This window comes from Cygnus olor, chromosome 9 (assembly GCF_009769625.2).
Source record: "Cygnus olor isolate bCygOlo1 chromosome 9, bCygOlo1.pri.v2, whole genome shotgun sequence".
NCBI classification, from domain to species: domain Eukaryota; kingdom Metazoa; phylum Chordata; class Aves; order Anseriformes; family Anatidae; genus Cygnus; species Cygnus olor.
In genome coordinates, this window is record NC_049177.1 from 16,463,038 (window position 1) to 16,478,031 (window position 14,994).

Here is a 14,994-nt window from a genome sequence, read left to right on the forward strand (position 1 = left end):
TTACTTCAGAAGAACCAGTTAGTCACACGGAGTCACACTACCTTTTTCTAGCGTAGCGAACATTTCATGAATGTTAATGACTAACGTTGAGCCAGGGGTAGGATCCTGTGAAGGGTGTAAGCATTTCACAAGGGCTGAATTGCAGGGCCTATTAAGGAAGGTTTCTCTAAGCAAAGAGGGCAGACAATGTTTTGTTTTGAATTTTTCCTTCTGCTGGAGTTAAGACATGTAAAGTGCTGTGTGTCAATAGTACCTCCTTTCCAAGTTTCCAGTGCTGTCCCATGCATCCAAACACTTTGTCCCAACTGGCCTCTCGTACCGTGAGCTTCTCTGGGCATAGAGTTCCTTGTCCTTATTCCTCATGGTAGGTAGAAACAATCTGCTTTTCCCAGTACTCTCAAGATCAAGGTTAATCCTGAAGTCACATCAGCAAAGGAGTCTAATATATTTGTCTCAGTGACATGGCTTAAGCACAGCACAATGCGCCAAGCCTTGTTGTTACAGTGTCTGTTATGAAATCACTACATTTTCAACCCATGTGGTTGGGAGATTAAAATGTAGGGCTGCCTTTGCCTGTCTGCGTGGAAGCGTGCTTCCAGAGCTCTATTCCTGGTGGGCATATGGCAGTCAGGCTGCTCCATGCTCTTTGACCAGGGCTAGCCAGAGAAGGAAGCAACAAGAATCACCCACAGGAATCACCTTCTCCTCCTTTGTCTTTAGCCTTGTGTCCCAGGTACCTCTCCCAGAGCTCGGGCTTACCAGTACGCTTGGCACAAGAATGTTCCAATAATTTTTGTCATTCGCATACTTGTAATATGTTGCTGGGAAGCTGTTTCAGCTGGCTCAGAAGGATTTTTCTCTCGGCTGTACAAACCTGTTTTAAATTCCTACCTCTAAGATTAAAACATAACAATGCAGCTAAAACCTTATTTGTTTCATGTGTCTCTCATGTATTGTACAGTGATTTGGGAACCATAAATACCCAGTTTTAGTAAACTACATGTGAATTTGTGCCAACATCTTGGCTCTTTATTTCTTGCTGTGCTGCTGGGGAAAGGCTGTGACCTACCCTTTCTTAACCTGTTGCCATTTACATTAGAGCCTCTTAAAATAAAAGTCTTTTTTATCTCTCCCATACAACTATAAGTGCTTATCTGAAACAATGAGCTATAGAATTTAATTATCACTGCCAGGAAAAAAAGGTTCTTCGTGTCATCTGCCATAGCTAGGTCTATTGAGTTTGGTGGGTTTTTTTCGTGGGGGAAGTAGAAAAGTATAATTCTCTTCCAATGACAGGCTTTGATTAAAAGTGCAAGATTTCCGGTGGGCAACTGGGAAATGATGCAGTGGAGGTGGATTTTGTGCTCAGAGAATGAAGCAGTCGTCAGACTGCTGGTTTCATGGAAGGAGGGGAGGGTACCTTGGGAGCACTGAAGTGGATAAGAAAAATTTCGTCATTGTCTAATTGTTAGGCCCAAGCAGCTACTTTTTTACTTAAATTAAAATAAGAAAAGCGTAGACACTCTAAATTTAGATATTTTTTTTCCCCCAAACATCTGAACTTTTATAATGCTCCCCTTCATGTACAGACATGCTCTCTTGTTCCAGGCTGATGACTCCCTTTCTGTTCTTTGCAAAATGAATATGCCTTATTTTCTGGAATGTGTCTGTAAATGTGAGCTATAAAAGGGATGTGGTGATTTAGTTAGGCGTCAGCATTTGCCCTACTTGAAAACTATTTTGCCCTCTGGGCTCTAGGTATCTTCTCTGATTCTTAATGCAACATTTCTCAATCGATGAGAAAAAAGGGAGCGATAGTCAGCATGTAAATATTTATGTATTACATCTGGAAAATCCTCCTCTCTGCATTTAGGAAAAGTCTGGGTGGGGTTAGCTATGCGGTGGGTTTGGGACAGACTGTAGCCTTGGGCAGTGCAGGCTGAACTGAAGCAGCTGTTGACAGCGTGAAGGTGAATGTACCGGATTCTCCACAGTTTTGGAGTCAACTGTAGTGAGTGATGGAAAAGGAAATCTTTCAAATTACAGAGTAAGGGGGTTTCCCACGTTGCTTTCCCTCCAAATATGTGTCTCATGTGATATGTTGTATTTTGGCTCTTAAAGACTTTAGTACAATAAACAAACTTTGGTGTGCATGGTCTGCCCTTACACATGTTGAATTCAGTGTTAGTGTTTCCCACCTTTCCCCTGGTTGTTCCTGCTTACAGGCTTTTAATGTGAAGTCGGGCATAACTGGCAGGTAAGGAAGAAAAAACATTGCATTAGATGAGGGCTACAGAGTGGCTCATTGCCGATGCTGGCACATGCTGAAAGCCCCTCTGCTAGGGTTTGGGCAGATGATGGATTTTGACCTTTCTGTGCTGCCACTAGCAGCTCAGGTCACCTTCATTCGTTATGTAGATGGAGCAACTTGTAAGTCTCTCCTGATACAGAAGGAAGTGATATGATATTGTGCGAAAGTAGGATGCAGCCTAGGCCAAGGTTGGAAACTGATTTCCTAGGTCCATGAAGCATGTGATGAGTGCTGTGCTAGTGTGCTGCCCTGAGTTATGCTTCCAGAGTATTATTAGCAAGGTGTGTGCGCTATCAGAAAACTTGTCAAAAGACCTAAGTTTGTAGAATTGAGCGATGGATGTTACAAAAGCGCCACCATAATTACAGGCTATGAATGAGTTCATCAATGTATATAGATCATCAGCATCTGCTTGTTGCGCTCCCTCTCCTTGTTAACGTTAAGTTTGAGCCAGCAAATCCTCGTAGCCTTCAGAACAGCCCCTTTAATTCTGGCAAACCTTGCCACAACAGCAACGTGAGCTCTGGGAGCTGGCTGTTACAGTACCAGCCCAGAGCCCTGAAAATCTCATGTTTCGTTGGTTTGGTTTTGAGGTAATCATGTCACAGCTTACATTCATCTAGCTAAAGATCTGGAACGTGTTCCTTTCCGGGTTGTCAGGGCTGCTGCTTAATCGTGAAGATATATCACAGTTGTGCAATATCAGCTCCCTCCACCTTTCCTGCTCCACGCAAAACCCTGGGAATGAGGGTGGGCTGTGCGTGGACGTAAAACAGCAGAGAGCAGCAGCATGACAGCATCTTTGGACTACGAAATCTCTTACTCATCCAGGAAATTCCAGAGATTGGATAATAAAATTCTGAAGGTTAAAAATAAATTTGGAAAATAAAATTCCAAAAGTTTGATAAAGTATAGCTAAGCTGCTTGTGCAACGTTCGCTGGGCTGCTTTACCCAGAATATCTGCGGATTACTGACCTGACCCTTATATAGCGATGCGATGAAGAAAAGTTCGGAGTAAAGATTGAGGAGAAGACCAGACATTCAAATGTGCAATGTTTGGTATGTTTAAGGATAGCACAAGACCTCAGGCACTCCCTTGTTAATGCTATTGCAAATTCAAATGCAAGTATGAGAGCGGTACCAGAGGGAATTAATGAGAAGCACGTCGGACCTGGCAGTGGGAAAAGCAGAGATCACATCGTTGCCTCTCTTCAAAAAGGCATCTGGAAGGAGTTCTCTAGTCAAACAGCAGAAGTATTGCTGCCACAAAAGGAATGGCAGGGAGATAGTATGTATGTGGTGTACACTATAGGAGGACATCAAAATCCTCCTCCTTCCACTGCCTTTCCTGGGACTAGCTCTGATGAGTACCTAAAATGAGATTACTGCTTCGTTCAGGGCTTTCATGAGATGTGGGAGCAAAAATAACGTTTGATTTCTTTAAAACACAGACAGCTCAATTGCTGCCTGGCCCCGCTACAGATAGCTGCTTATGCATAGCAGAGGAATGCTCCTCCAGTTTGGGATTTGCAGCTCTGAAGCACCCTGAGTTTGGACGGAGTGGGTGTTTGTATTTTAACCAAGTTAACCTCCCTGCACCTGGTCACGTCAGCGGTAATGGAGTTGCCTGGTGCCCTCTTCAACTCAATTCACTGTGTTCATCAGAAGGCTGAAGATCAGATTAACACTTTCTCGCTCTGTCTGCAAGCCCAATCTTTCAATTTGGTTTCTAGCTGGATGTTTCTGCACTACATCAACATATGGAGTTGTTTTGGTCTCTGCTTTGCAAGTACAAACCTAAGACTTGGGTTGTCTGGCAGAGATTTAATTTTGTTGCAAAGACTGCAGGAGCTTGTCTCTTTGCTGCATAGATTGATCACCTCCAGAAGCAACTTCTGAAGTTGCTGCTGTTTACATTTTTTTCTTCTGAGATGGTGTAGGATAAAAATGCAGGCGTATTTCTTCTGAATAATAGGCAGTTCAGCGAGGCAGACAGAGAGAAACGCTTATGTATAAGTGCTTTATGTGCACTGCTTTCTTTGTGATTCTTGCCTTGTGGCTCATTGATAGGCTATGTTTTGAAATTGGTTATAGCTAAGGTCTGCCTGTTTGTTCCATCTCTCTCTGCCTTCTGATCTGTACTTGTGTTAACTGTCTCCTGGCAAAATGAGCATGGAAGGGCTGTATTCATTGATTGCGTATGGGTAACATCTAGCAGATATATAGGGCTAGACAGAGGTTGTTCACTGCTCACTAGTTTCACTGTGAAAGGTGAGAACAGAGGAGAAAGCTGACAGCATTGTGGTCTGGCTTGTGCTTGTATCCCCCTTCACAGCATCTGTTTTAAAGATGCATCACTCAGGAATCCTTGTGGAGTACCCAGGAATTCATTAATTCATTTGTGATTCCTTGCAGGGGGCCATAACGTAACTATTTCGCTGCAGTCAAGGACAGGACATACTCACATGCCTTCCGTGGTGGGAGTTCTGGTCTTCACCCAGTTCTGGTTCTGGTTCCCCCTGTCTCACTTCTTATCACTGGCTTTCACCCCAACCTGTGTCATTGGCCTTAACAAGGATCTTAAGGTACGTAATGAGTGGAGGAAAAAAGGCATTGATAGCTGCTTGGGAGACTTGAGTGGCCCCGGAGAGACATGCCTGCTTGCATTTGTTGGTTTTATTTGGGTGCTTCCAGCTTGTATGCACCAGAAATGGTGCTAACTGGAAGAAGTCTGAAAAGCAGGCTTTAATTGCAGGGCTGGTAGAGGACTAGGGACAAGAGAGATGTGAAGAGTAAACTTTGTCTCCTTTACTTCAAAGTAACTTAGGAAGAATGGAATTCTATTCAGTATGTGTGGGCAGAGACCACCCTGCTATCACTCCGGAAGATCAAAATTACTTAAAAAAAAAAATAAAAAAAATACACATTCTTAAGCCACCCTCAAATGAATCATGTAATACTCTCCCCTAGGAGAGCTAGCAGTGGGTAAAGGGAATTTGTTTCAATTCCTGAGGGAGTAAACATTAAACCACTGTCCTGGGTACTGCACTTGTCTTGCACTTTTGTTCTTCCAGCCGATCAGTTGTGGTATGGCCACATAGCTGTATACCATGCTGGGTCTCCTGTGCTGAAGAGCTGAGCTAGTAACTTCCACAGAAAAGCTTCTGAATACGCATCCCCCTCCTGTCACTGCTGCAGGGTCATTCTGTGATGCACAGAGCATGTATAGGGCTGTGCTGGTCTTCCAGAAGCCCTCTGTGGGATGGAGCCAGCTTGCAGGATTGCAGACCCTAGACCAAAAGCTTATGGCTGTAGGGTGCGCTTCTCCACCTGTCTTGGGTTTAGCATTGAGTCAGTCTATACACAGCTCAAAATTCTTGCTCTGTTTGAAGAAAGGCTTGCATTAAAATGCCATTTTCCACCCCCCTCTCTGTCCTGAGTACGTCAAACAAATTGCATTGCAGCTTTGTCAGTGCACCTCCCCGGAGGTGATAGGCTCAGCACCTTTTTGACTGCTTGGCTGCACTGCCATTTTATCTCCTCTCCCCATCCCTTAGAGTTTCCAGCGAGCCCAAATGGCTGTGGGTAAGATTCTTATATAACTTGGCCTGAATACTCAAGCCAGCTGGGGGCTGGAGGTATGTTGTGGGCGGCACCACACCCACCTTGCTTCCTCGGAGCAGTCCCTGGTCTTTTTTGCTCCATGATGTGTTGTGGAGGAAGAGAGAGGAGAAATTAATTCAGCCTAAGAATTTGGATGGGCTGTCAAAAGGTGCTTTCTGGCCTTGCTTATATAGACAAGCATAAGACAATATGTGAAATTGGTTACCCACCCCCAAAACGGACTGTCCTTTTGCAAGAGGTGAACGTCAGGCAGCGCTTGGTTGGCCTAGCGTGCATTGACAGATCTCCACTTAGATCTTAAACCAATTTTGTGTTAATAAGAGCAGGCACAGCAACAACATTAAAACCACAAAAGCATTGAAACAATGAAAACAAAGCATGGTGTGAATAGCATGGAGTGTATGGAGAAGGCTAGGAGAGCTTGCCAGAGTCAGATTATAGAATAATTAAATAACATTGTTCTAGTTGAACCGTTGCCACTGATAACAGTTTCTCTGCTTCCGGAGGGGGAGAAGGGGAAGCTTGTATTCTTTAGAGGATCTGTGTTTGTCTCTGCTGGAAGGAAAATGAAGCTAAAGTAATTATTCTGCTGTGGACTTTTTCCTCTGCTTTTCTTGTCTCTAACCATTTTTTTTTTTAACTGTTTGTCTTAGATGCCAAAAGTCCAATACAAGTCCAACTGTAAGCCGTCCACATTTGCCTACCCCCCACCTCTGGAGGTTCCAAAGGAGAAGGAGAAAGAAAAGGTATTTGGGCCAGCTTTCCATGTTGTAAAGACCAGCCCCTTCTCCCTCCTAGTATAAACATTGACTTTGGTGGCACTAACAGGGTGTTTGAAGAACAGGAGAAAAATTGGCAGGCCCTGTTGTCTCTGAAGGAGAATTCTAACTATTTTTTCCTGCTGAGCCTGGGACTGTTGCTGATCATGGCACAGAGCTGCCGTGCTACTGAGTCACTGGAACTTCCCTTATCTCCAGTGATCAAGCAGAAGCACTGATTAAAACTTTTTTTTCCATGCCCTGCTGACTTAAGTGTGTGTCATCTGTGTGCAGCACCTAGAACAACAGCGTCCTTGTCTGTGGCTTGGGCTCCAAAGTGTTGCTGCAGTACAAACGCTGAGAATATTAGGTTGGACAGATCTTAAATAGTTCCATATGGAAGGACAGAACTGTACCTGGTCTCAGGGTAGTGGGACCGTGTGCTAGAATGTGAGTTATCAGGCCCATGGATTGCAAAAAGGTAAGCGTGGAACGGAGAACACACAGGTGCAGAAAGGGAACAGATGAAATCAGATGACTAGCAGACAACAGTGGAAGTGATTTGTCTCCTGGCATAAGATGGTAAAAGCTGCTGAGCAGACCACAGCAGCAGGCAAAGCAGCCCGTAGGGAGCAATTGCAGCAGTGGAGACCTGAGGCATGTCATGCTGATGAATGGCGTTGTGTGAAAATTGTAAAACATTTTATCAGAATTGAATGATGGGCAGGAAATCAGTGCCACCAAGGAACCCAGAAATGAACTCTTACAAAAGGCAAAGTTTACTGCTCATAGCTGCATTCTCGCCTTTGGAATGGGATATGAATTGGATAAATCTGTTTTTGTTTTAGACTTCCCTGGCCAAAATTAAAACATGCCATGAGGCCACATTCAGCCTAGAAAGCCTCACCAGGAACGTGACAAGCACAGTTGCTCCCTGTTCCTCTGAGGAAGTTACTGTCTTGTAGAGGCAGCTGCTGTGGATAGAGAGAGATGTGCGTGCTGGAAGGGGGGAGACATGCTGAATTCTTGTAGTGAGCGTTGCTTCTGGGTACTTTGTGGCTCAGGAGTGCCAAAGCTCCATGTGGTCTTCTTCATAGGGTGTTTTGTGCATCTGTTTCTTTAGGTCAGTGAAAGAGAGCTGTCGGATTAGGAGAGTGGAGCAGCTTTTCAGGTCATTCTGAAGAGAATCTATAGACATTTTTCTTTACCATAGAAACTCTAGTAACAGATTATTTCCAATAACAAAATTTCCATTCTTTGCTCTGTTAAAAAAAATCTCATGTAGAGACCCAAACAGTAATTATTAGTCTCTGAATTAGGAAATTCTTCCTTCTGTGTGACTGTACCCAGTCTGTATTCATGGCATCTTTTGTCCCATCTGTACTGTTTATTTGCTTTGGTGGTGGTGTATTTGTCTGTTAAACAGAGCAGTGCACAGGCAGAGGAATTGATCTCGTTGACAGCTGCACTGAGAACTAACCCAACACTGGTTTCCCTTTGTTCCCCTGCTTGGGGAGCTGAAGCACAGTGTAGTGTTGCAGTCATACTGAATGCTTGCCTCCTCTGACATATCCAGGTTTCCACTGCTGTGCTGTCCATCACTGCGAAAGCCAAGAAGAAGGAAAAGGAGAAGGAGAAAGAGAAGAAGGAAGAGGAAAAGATGGAAGTGGTGGGTGTAAACATTGAAACTTAAATGTCCTCTTCCCCCAGCCTTATAAATGTGGAAGGTGTGTCTTGAAAGCTGGCACCCACTTTACACTGTACCCAACACAGTGACCCAGATAATGAATTCTCGGTGGCTGCTGTAATTTGGAAAATACATGGCAGCTAAAATTCTTGATGTACTTTGACAAAGGACCCTTCCTTTTGTGCTCACATAACAGATGCAAATATGCCAAGAGTAACTGTAGGCTGAAAATGCGTTATGCCTATCAGCTCAGTAGAAACTTTTCTAATTCCAGTTTAACATCTCTGTGAGTAAAGCAACATGGTCAGGGAGTTTTAAGAAGAAACACACAAATGGTATGCGAAGGAAGTGTGTCATAAGATCAAAGGTGTATGTGTACAATAACTATGTGGACCCACTTAAGTATTGGCCATGTTGTAGGCACCGAACTTTCTGCAGTTGGTTCAGAAAATGAATCATCTTGGGTGCAAGGTAGAATCTCTGGGGGTTTTCTGTGCCTTTTTCAGTGTTTCCTTGTCATCAAACACTGCCTTTTCTTTGAATTATTCTTGCAGCACTATTGACTAAGCAAAATGTGCTGAACGGATGAATGTTTCTTCCAAAATCTTTACAACCTACAGTTAAGTAAAGGTGTCGAGAGGAAGCAGTGTATTGGAAGGGATTCATGTGTTGGGCTAAGGGATTCACATGTTGTGTCTGTGTACGCTCTAGCTGTCTGAAAAGTTTTCTTGGCTGAATCAAGCGGAAGAATGAGGATAGCAAAAAGGGAGCTTGCTGCCACCTGCTGTGTTTGAGCTCAGTGTTTTGCTATTGTCCAAATGTCTTAGAGGTATAATTGCTTTCCTGTTTTTCTCATATGCCTATTCAGTGACTGGTAAGCCGTAGCTTCCAAGTGATCTGCACAGCAGCAAACAGTCGCTGGGACAGAGATATTCCTGTCTGCTGTTATAGGGCATGCCATGTATTTGGTGGTGTTCCTGATTGTTTCTTATTGGTTGTTTCCATCTTTTCTGCAGTTTTTTTTTGCAACACGCAGATGTCCCTGAGCAAGAGGGAAAATCTGATCCACGTTCTTCTTAAGTGTATAAATGACGCTGTGTTTTTTTTTTCCTTCCGAGCTTTTGCCTCCAGCTGCTGAGTCAGTGGTAAAGGAGCATCTAACTGCAATTCCCTAGGGAGTCGCTGGAGTTGAGTCATTTTGGTTGAGCTGCTGTCGCTACCGGTAGTGTGAAATGCTAGTGATGGTTTTATAGCAGCGAAAAGACAAGGGTGGTTTGGGGCAATTTTTATGTGCTTAGTAATGATATTAAAGAATTTTAAGTTGTGAATAGAAGTGGAGAGTGAGTTTAAGAGGAAGTATTAGAAAGGGAAGCCAGAGGTAAAACCATTCTACTACCACGTCTTCTTGAATTTGCTTTGACCTGCAGTCAAGCGTGAGGCATTGCCTTTGTGAGAGTACTTAGATCCACGCTGACATTGCCGATGCCAGCTCGTAGATACATCGTAGCTTGTTCCTCAGCTGGTGAATGGCTTCTCACCATGCTCTGGAATTGCTCCCTGTGTGAAGAGTAATTATGAAAGGGTTAGAGACTACCATTAAAACAATGTTGATTTCCTCTTCCCCTCTCCACAGGATGATACTGAAAAGAAGGATGAAAAAGAAAAGAAGAAAGAACCCGAACCCAACTTCCAGCTTCTGGACAACCCAGCAAGGGTCATGCCTGCTCAGCTCAAAGTTCTCACTATGACAGAGAGCTGTCGGTATCAGCCTTTCAAACCAGTAAGTGTCACATTACTAGTTTGTGTGCTTGACTGAGCATTCCCTGTGCTGGGCTTATGTATAAGGACCGTGAAGTCCTTATACGTGAAGACCATGTGTACATGAGAATGCCACTCGCATATATTGCATCACTCTAATTTGTTTCAGAGACTTGCAACTTCACTGTTGTCATATTTACTTCTTAATATCCCTCTCCTCAAATGATCGTGTGCAGTTCTAGCTGGGGGAAACCCAGAGCTGCCACAACCTTTTTCACCATGTTGATGCTGCTTTATCTTTTTCTTCTACGTACGACACATGCTGTAACCTGGAAACCAGTTAGACGCTCTGTGTTAATGACACTGCTGGGGACGTAGAGACTGAGACATGGTATTTCCAACGAGCTGAAACGTTGAACAGGCTCATTGTCAAAGCAGTAAAATAAATACATGGTGACGATCACCCGTCATGGGCTGGGGCATTATTATTCTGCAGTGGGGGTTACTTATGTAGTCGTGAGTTTTTTCATTAAACAGATTTCTTATTTGGTTGCACCTGACTTTAGAGAAGTGCGCTCATCTCCTGTTAACACAGACAGAGAAGAGACTGCATGTGACTGTCAAATGGAGAACAAAGACCTTTTAGCATTAGCCCAGGGGATAACTAACTTTTCTGTGAGATGCTCCAATATATTGCAAATACAATTTTTTTTCCTGGTCTCTAAATCTCCTGAATCAAATTCTTCTGGCTTTTATTTTTGTCCTAAAAATAATGCCCTCCACATCCCTCTCTTGCAATATTGTGCATGGGAAAAACGTGTTCGGAAAGTGGTTTTTTTGTTTTGTTTTGTGTTTTTTTAACTGGGAAAATAGTTGTTTTCAGTAAGTGGATTTCCTGGAATTCCATCAGCACATTGGAATCCTCTTTGCATCATCCCCGTTTGAGACATCTCTTTTAGCAAATCTATCTAAGGATCTTTCAGTTCCTAACCTCTAAAAAGAAGAGGTGGCCCAACTGGTATTTATTTGGTTTGGAAAGATCTGCTATGCAGTCCAGTAAGTGTCCACTCACGCAGCTGAAACATGGCTATTTGAAACTGCTTGCTGCTTGTTTTGCTTTCAAGAGAAGCAGAGCCCTAGTACAGAGCTGTTTAGTGAAGGGAGTACAGTTTCCTCCCTTAACTCTTCCCAAAAAATTGGTTTTGAAGAGAACAGAACAGTGCACTTTTTTGCTGGAAGTAGGGTGTGTAACCAAGGAGAGTCTTGAAATGGAGCTGTTTTGGAGCTTTGCTCTACTTTGGGAAATGCCGGAATAAAAGGCCTCTTTGAGATGCTTGTTTATAGCCTGGAGTCCTGGTGTGGTCAACAGTGATCCCAGCCAGGCATGACACAGCGCTGCCTCTTCGCACCTCATGTTTCACTCCTTGAGACACAGGGATTTACTTTAGCCTGCCAGGATGTTTGGTTGTGACCTTTGTAATTAATTCCACTTCGTTTTACGAGGTTCTGTTAATAGGATTCCTCAGTCGGTGGAAGCTGGTGATCAGATTAGTCTCTGCTTCAGAGAGCCTCCTGGGAGGTGGCTACGGAGAGAAGCTTCACTAGGCTTTTTTGCCCTGAAAGGATGAGCCTTACAAAGCTATTATAGTTCAATTAGTTTTTATGTGGAAAGTGCCAGACTGGGACTGGGGTAAAGCTGTGAATCCAGATGCCATTTTCTATCAAACTGAGGCTTAGATAATCGTAACGTAAAAAGTAGTCTGGATAGGCTCCGTCTGCTCCATCCCCTTATGAGGCAGGGATCCGTGTGGGCATCAGATGCTTTGCTTTCTGAAACTTTCCCTTTTTCTGGGAAAGTCATACCTTTGGCATCGAGCCAGTCAGCAGAGAATCAGCAGATACGGTGCTGTTCCTGGCATGAAATGTTGGTGTTGTTGTGGTTTAGCCCGGCTGGCAGTCAAACACCACACAGCCGTTCGCTCACCCTCCCCCCTCCCTCTCCGGGATGGGGGAGAGAAACGGGAAAGTGAAGTCTGTGAGTTGAGATAAAGACAGTTTATTAAGACAGGGAGAAGAATAACAACAATAATAATAATAATAATAGTATTAATAGTAATAATGTGTACGAAATAAGTGATGCACAATGCAATTGCCCACCACCCGCTGACCGATGCCCAGCCTATCCCCGAGCAGCCGGCCCCCCCCTCCACCCCGGCTAGCCACCCCTATGTATTGTTCAGCATGACGTCAGATGGTATGGAATACCCCTTTGGCCAGTTTGGGTCAGCTGTCCTGGGTCTGTCCCCTCCCAGCTCCTGCTGCATCCCTAGCCTGCTCGCTAGCAGGACAGAGAGAGGTTGAAAAGTCCTTGGCTTGGTGTAAGCACTGCTCTGCAACAATTAAAACATCAGCATGTTATCAGCGCTCTTCTCATTCTAATCCAAAACATAGCACCCTGCCAGCTACTAGGAGGAAAATTAACTCTGTCCTAACTGAAACCAGGACAGGTGTGAAGGCCACCGTTGAGGAATCGTCGCTGTGACTCCTTCATCTACGAGCAGTCAGGAGAAAGGAACTGCTTTTGGTTTCTTTTCCTAGATAGCACTGAATAATCCTTGAAGGGCTTTGCGTACTCCTTTCTCCTTGCAGAGGCATGCACGTGAATGGCTGGTGCCTCCACTAAGACTTTCAGAAGTCTGTGAGCATTTGGCCCAGATACTCAGTGAGCTTGTAATGCAGGGTGCAAACAAATAAGGAAGTGTAAATTACCATTACCATTGAATTACCATTTGTCCTACTTGTCGTGCACCTGATTTTGTCCCTGCCAGCACAGGGTTTCAGTTTGATGTAATTTGTGGCTACATACTAAGGGCCCTTTTCTCCCTTTGGTGTGAGTTGAGCATTCGTTCCTGCTTATGAGGAACCTGAGGTGTCTAGGATAACATCGTGGCCGTAAGCACTCCACCACAAGGCAGCAAGCTGCTTCTAACGCTCACTGCACTTGTCTTGCAGCTTTCCATCGGGGGCATCATCATTCTGAAGGACACCAGTGAGGATATGGAGGAGCTGGTTGAACCTGTGGCAGCTCACGGTCCGAAGATAGAGGAAGAGGAGCAGGAACCTGAACCACCAGAGCCCTTTGAGTACATTGACGATTAAGACCTGAGGTACAATCTAGTGTGCAGTCACCTTTATTAATCCCAGTGAAACAAAAGCCTCTTTGGATCAACTGAAGCTGTTAACAGCATCTGGTGCTCTTGTTTTAGCTCTTTGCTTCTGCATCAGATTCAGAAATATGTGCTCTGTACTGATTTCGAAGAGTTGGGTAGCAGTAGAAGGGGAAGCCCTTGGTTCTGGATGAGACCTGACCCAGTCATACTGGATCTAGTCTCTAATCGCACAGGCTTGGCTACTTTTGAATAGAACCCTGCTGGGCAGAGTTAGAGCAGTGTATGGGGTCACAGGCAACAGCTGAGCTGGGAATAATCAGCTCATGAAAGACGGTCCCAGAGGAGCAAGTGGTTTATGTAAGAAAGCTGTCATCTACTTGACCTCAGTGTGGCAGGATTGGTCAAAAAAGAACTACTCTGCTCTCTTGGGTTGCCTCGTATTCCCAGCAGTTCTTAGAATTTAGAGACGATTCAGTCATGGGCTCTATGTAGGGCTCAGAGAACATTACAAGGATCTTTGTAGAACTGTTCCAGGCAACGAGTAGTGCAGTTCTCAGGTTCCTTGGTTAACGTGCCTGAACTGATGTGCAAGTTTCTCACTGAGAGGCAGAAATCCAGTTGCTTTATTTCCAAATATGGGCTGGCATGTCCCAGTGCTCCCAAGAGCAAAGATTATGCACTTGAATTGGTGGATGGGCAGGAAAACAAACTCCATGCTAAAAACTGTAAATGTTGCGTCAGTGGCAGGCTCGGGTGAATGTGTGGGGCCAACCACAAGAAGCCTTAGTTAAATATGTTTGCTTTTCTGGTCTCTCTCTCCCCCTCCTCCAGGATAATGTCCTCTAAAGAAGACACTATGCTTGATATCGGAAAGACAGACATGAAGACCTTCCTATCGAGATCTGCTGTTCAGTGCATGCAGCCCCAATCTGTGCTGAGCTAAAGCTGATAGTCCGTGTTTTATGGTTGAAGAACAGATATATGCTATTTAGTGTACTCTTTCACAAAACCTTGTTTTCAAATAAATATATTAAAAATTCTTGACGGAAAACTTGATGCTTGGGGGGAAAAGAGGGAAGCCTAGCAATGTCCTCTTCTATTCATCCCAGACCTTAGAAATTAGACCCAAGTCATGCATATTCTTCCAGCAGAGCTCAACTGGCTCTATTCCTCTGTAGAATACTTAGGATCTGTGAATATCTCTGCTTTCCGGAGCACTTAGGCTGACCTAAGCTAGTTTGTAGGCACTAACTACAGTCTGACCCAGCCACAGAACTGATGTTACAGAGACAGCAGCTCTCTACCTGCCACCATCTGTCTAGGTAAGGTCTGCTTCGAAATTACCTCTGTGATGCTGACTTTACACTGATCTTCCTCCTTGCTCATCCTCATATTCCTGTGTCAGCGTGGGGCCGACAGAAGGGCTGTGGATGTTAGTGGTGGAGAAATGGAGGCATGTTTCTCTTTGTTTCACAGAATCCCTTTTTTGTGGACTTTAACCAAATATGAGCATAGCAGCTGATGCTAGCAGGCAGCTAGAAATACATTACAGACCTAGATGGGGTGAATCCAGACGTGCAAGCATCATTAGCCAAGGGTGAATTTGCAGTCGGGGGTATGGAATGAGCAGCAGTCAAAAGGAAAGAACGCAGCTCAAGCATTCGCTGTTGGCCCAGCCAGGCCCT

The 14,994-nt window shown here is 44.4% G+C and overlaps 1 protein-coding gene across 1 annotated transcript in view; it reads left to right on the top strand.

Annotated features, from left to right (window-relative positions):
- Positions 1 to 14,348, top strand: part of PSMD1 (proteasome 26S subunit, non-ATPase 1) — a 72,250-nt gene extending 57,902 nt beyond the window's left edge. Inside the window, exons 20-25 of the mRNA XM_040567833.1 lie at positions 4,728 to 4,897; positions 6,590 to 6,682; positions 8,271 to 8,363; positions 10,015 to 10,161; positions 13,152 to 13,306; positions 14,141 to 14,348. Of these exons, the coding sequence (XP_040423767.1) occupies positions 4,728 to 4,897; positions 6,590 to 6,682; positions 8,271 to 8,363; positions 10,015 to 10,161; positions 13,152 to 13,298 (650 nt within the window). The 3' untranslated portion in view covers positions 13,299 to 13,306; positions 14,141 to 14,348. The remainder of the gene's footprint in view (positions 1 to 4,727; positions 4,898 to 6,589; positions 6,683 to 8,270; positions 8,364 to 10,014; positions 10,162 to 13,151; positions 13,307 to 14,140) is intronic.
- The last annotated feature ends 646 nt before the right edge of the window (positions 14,349 to 14,994 follow it).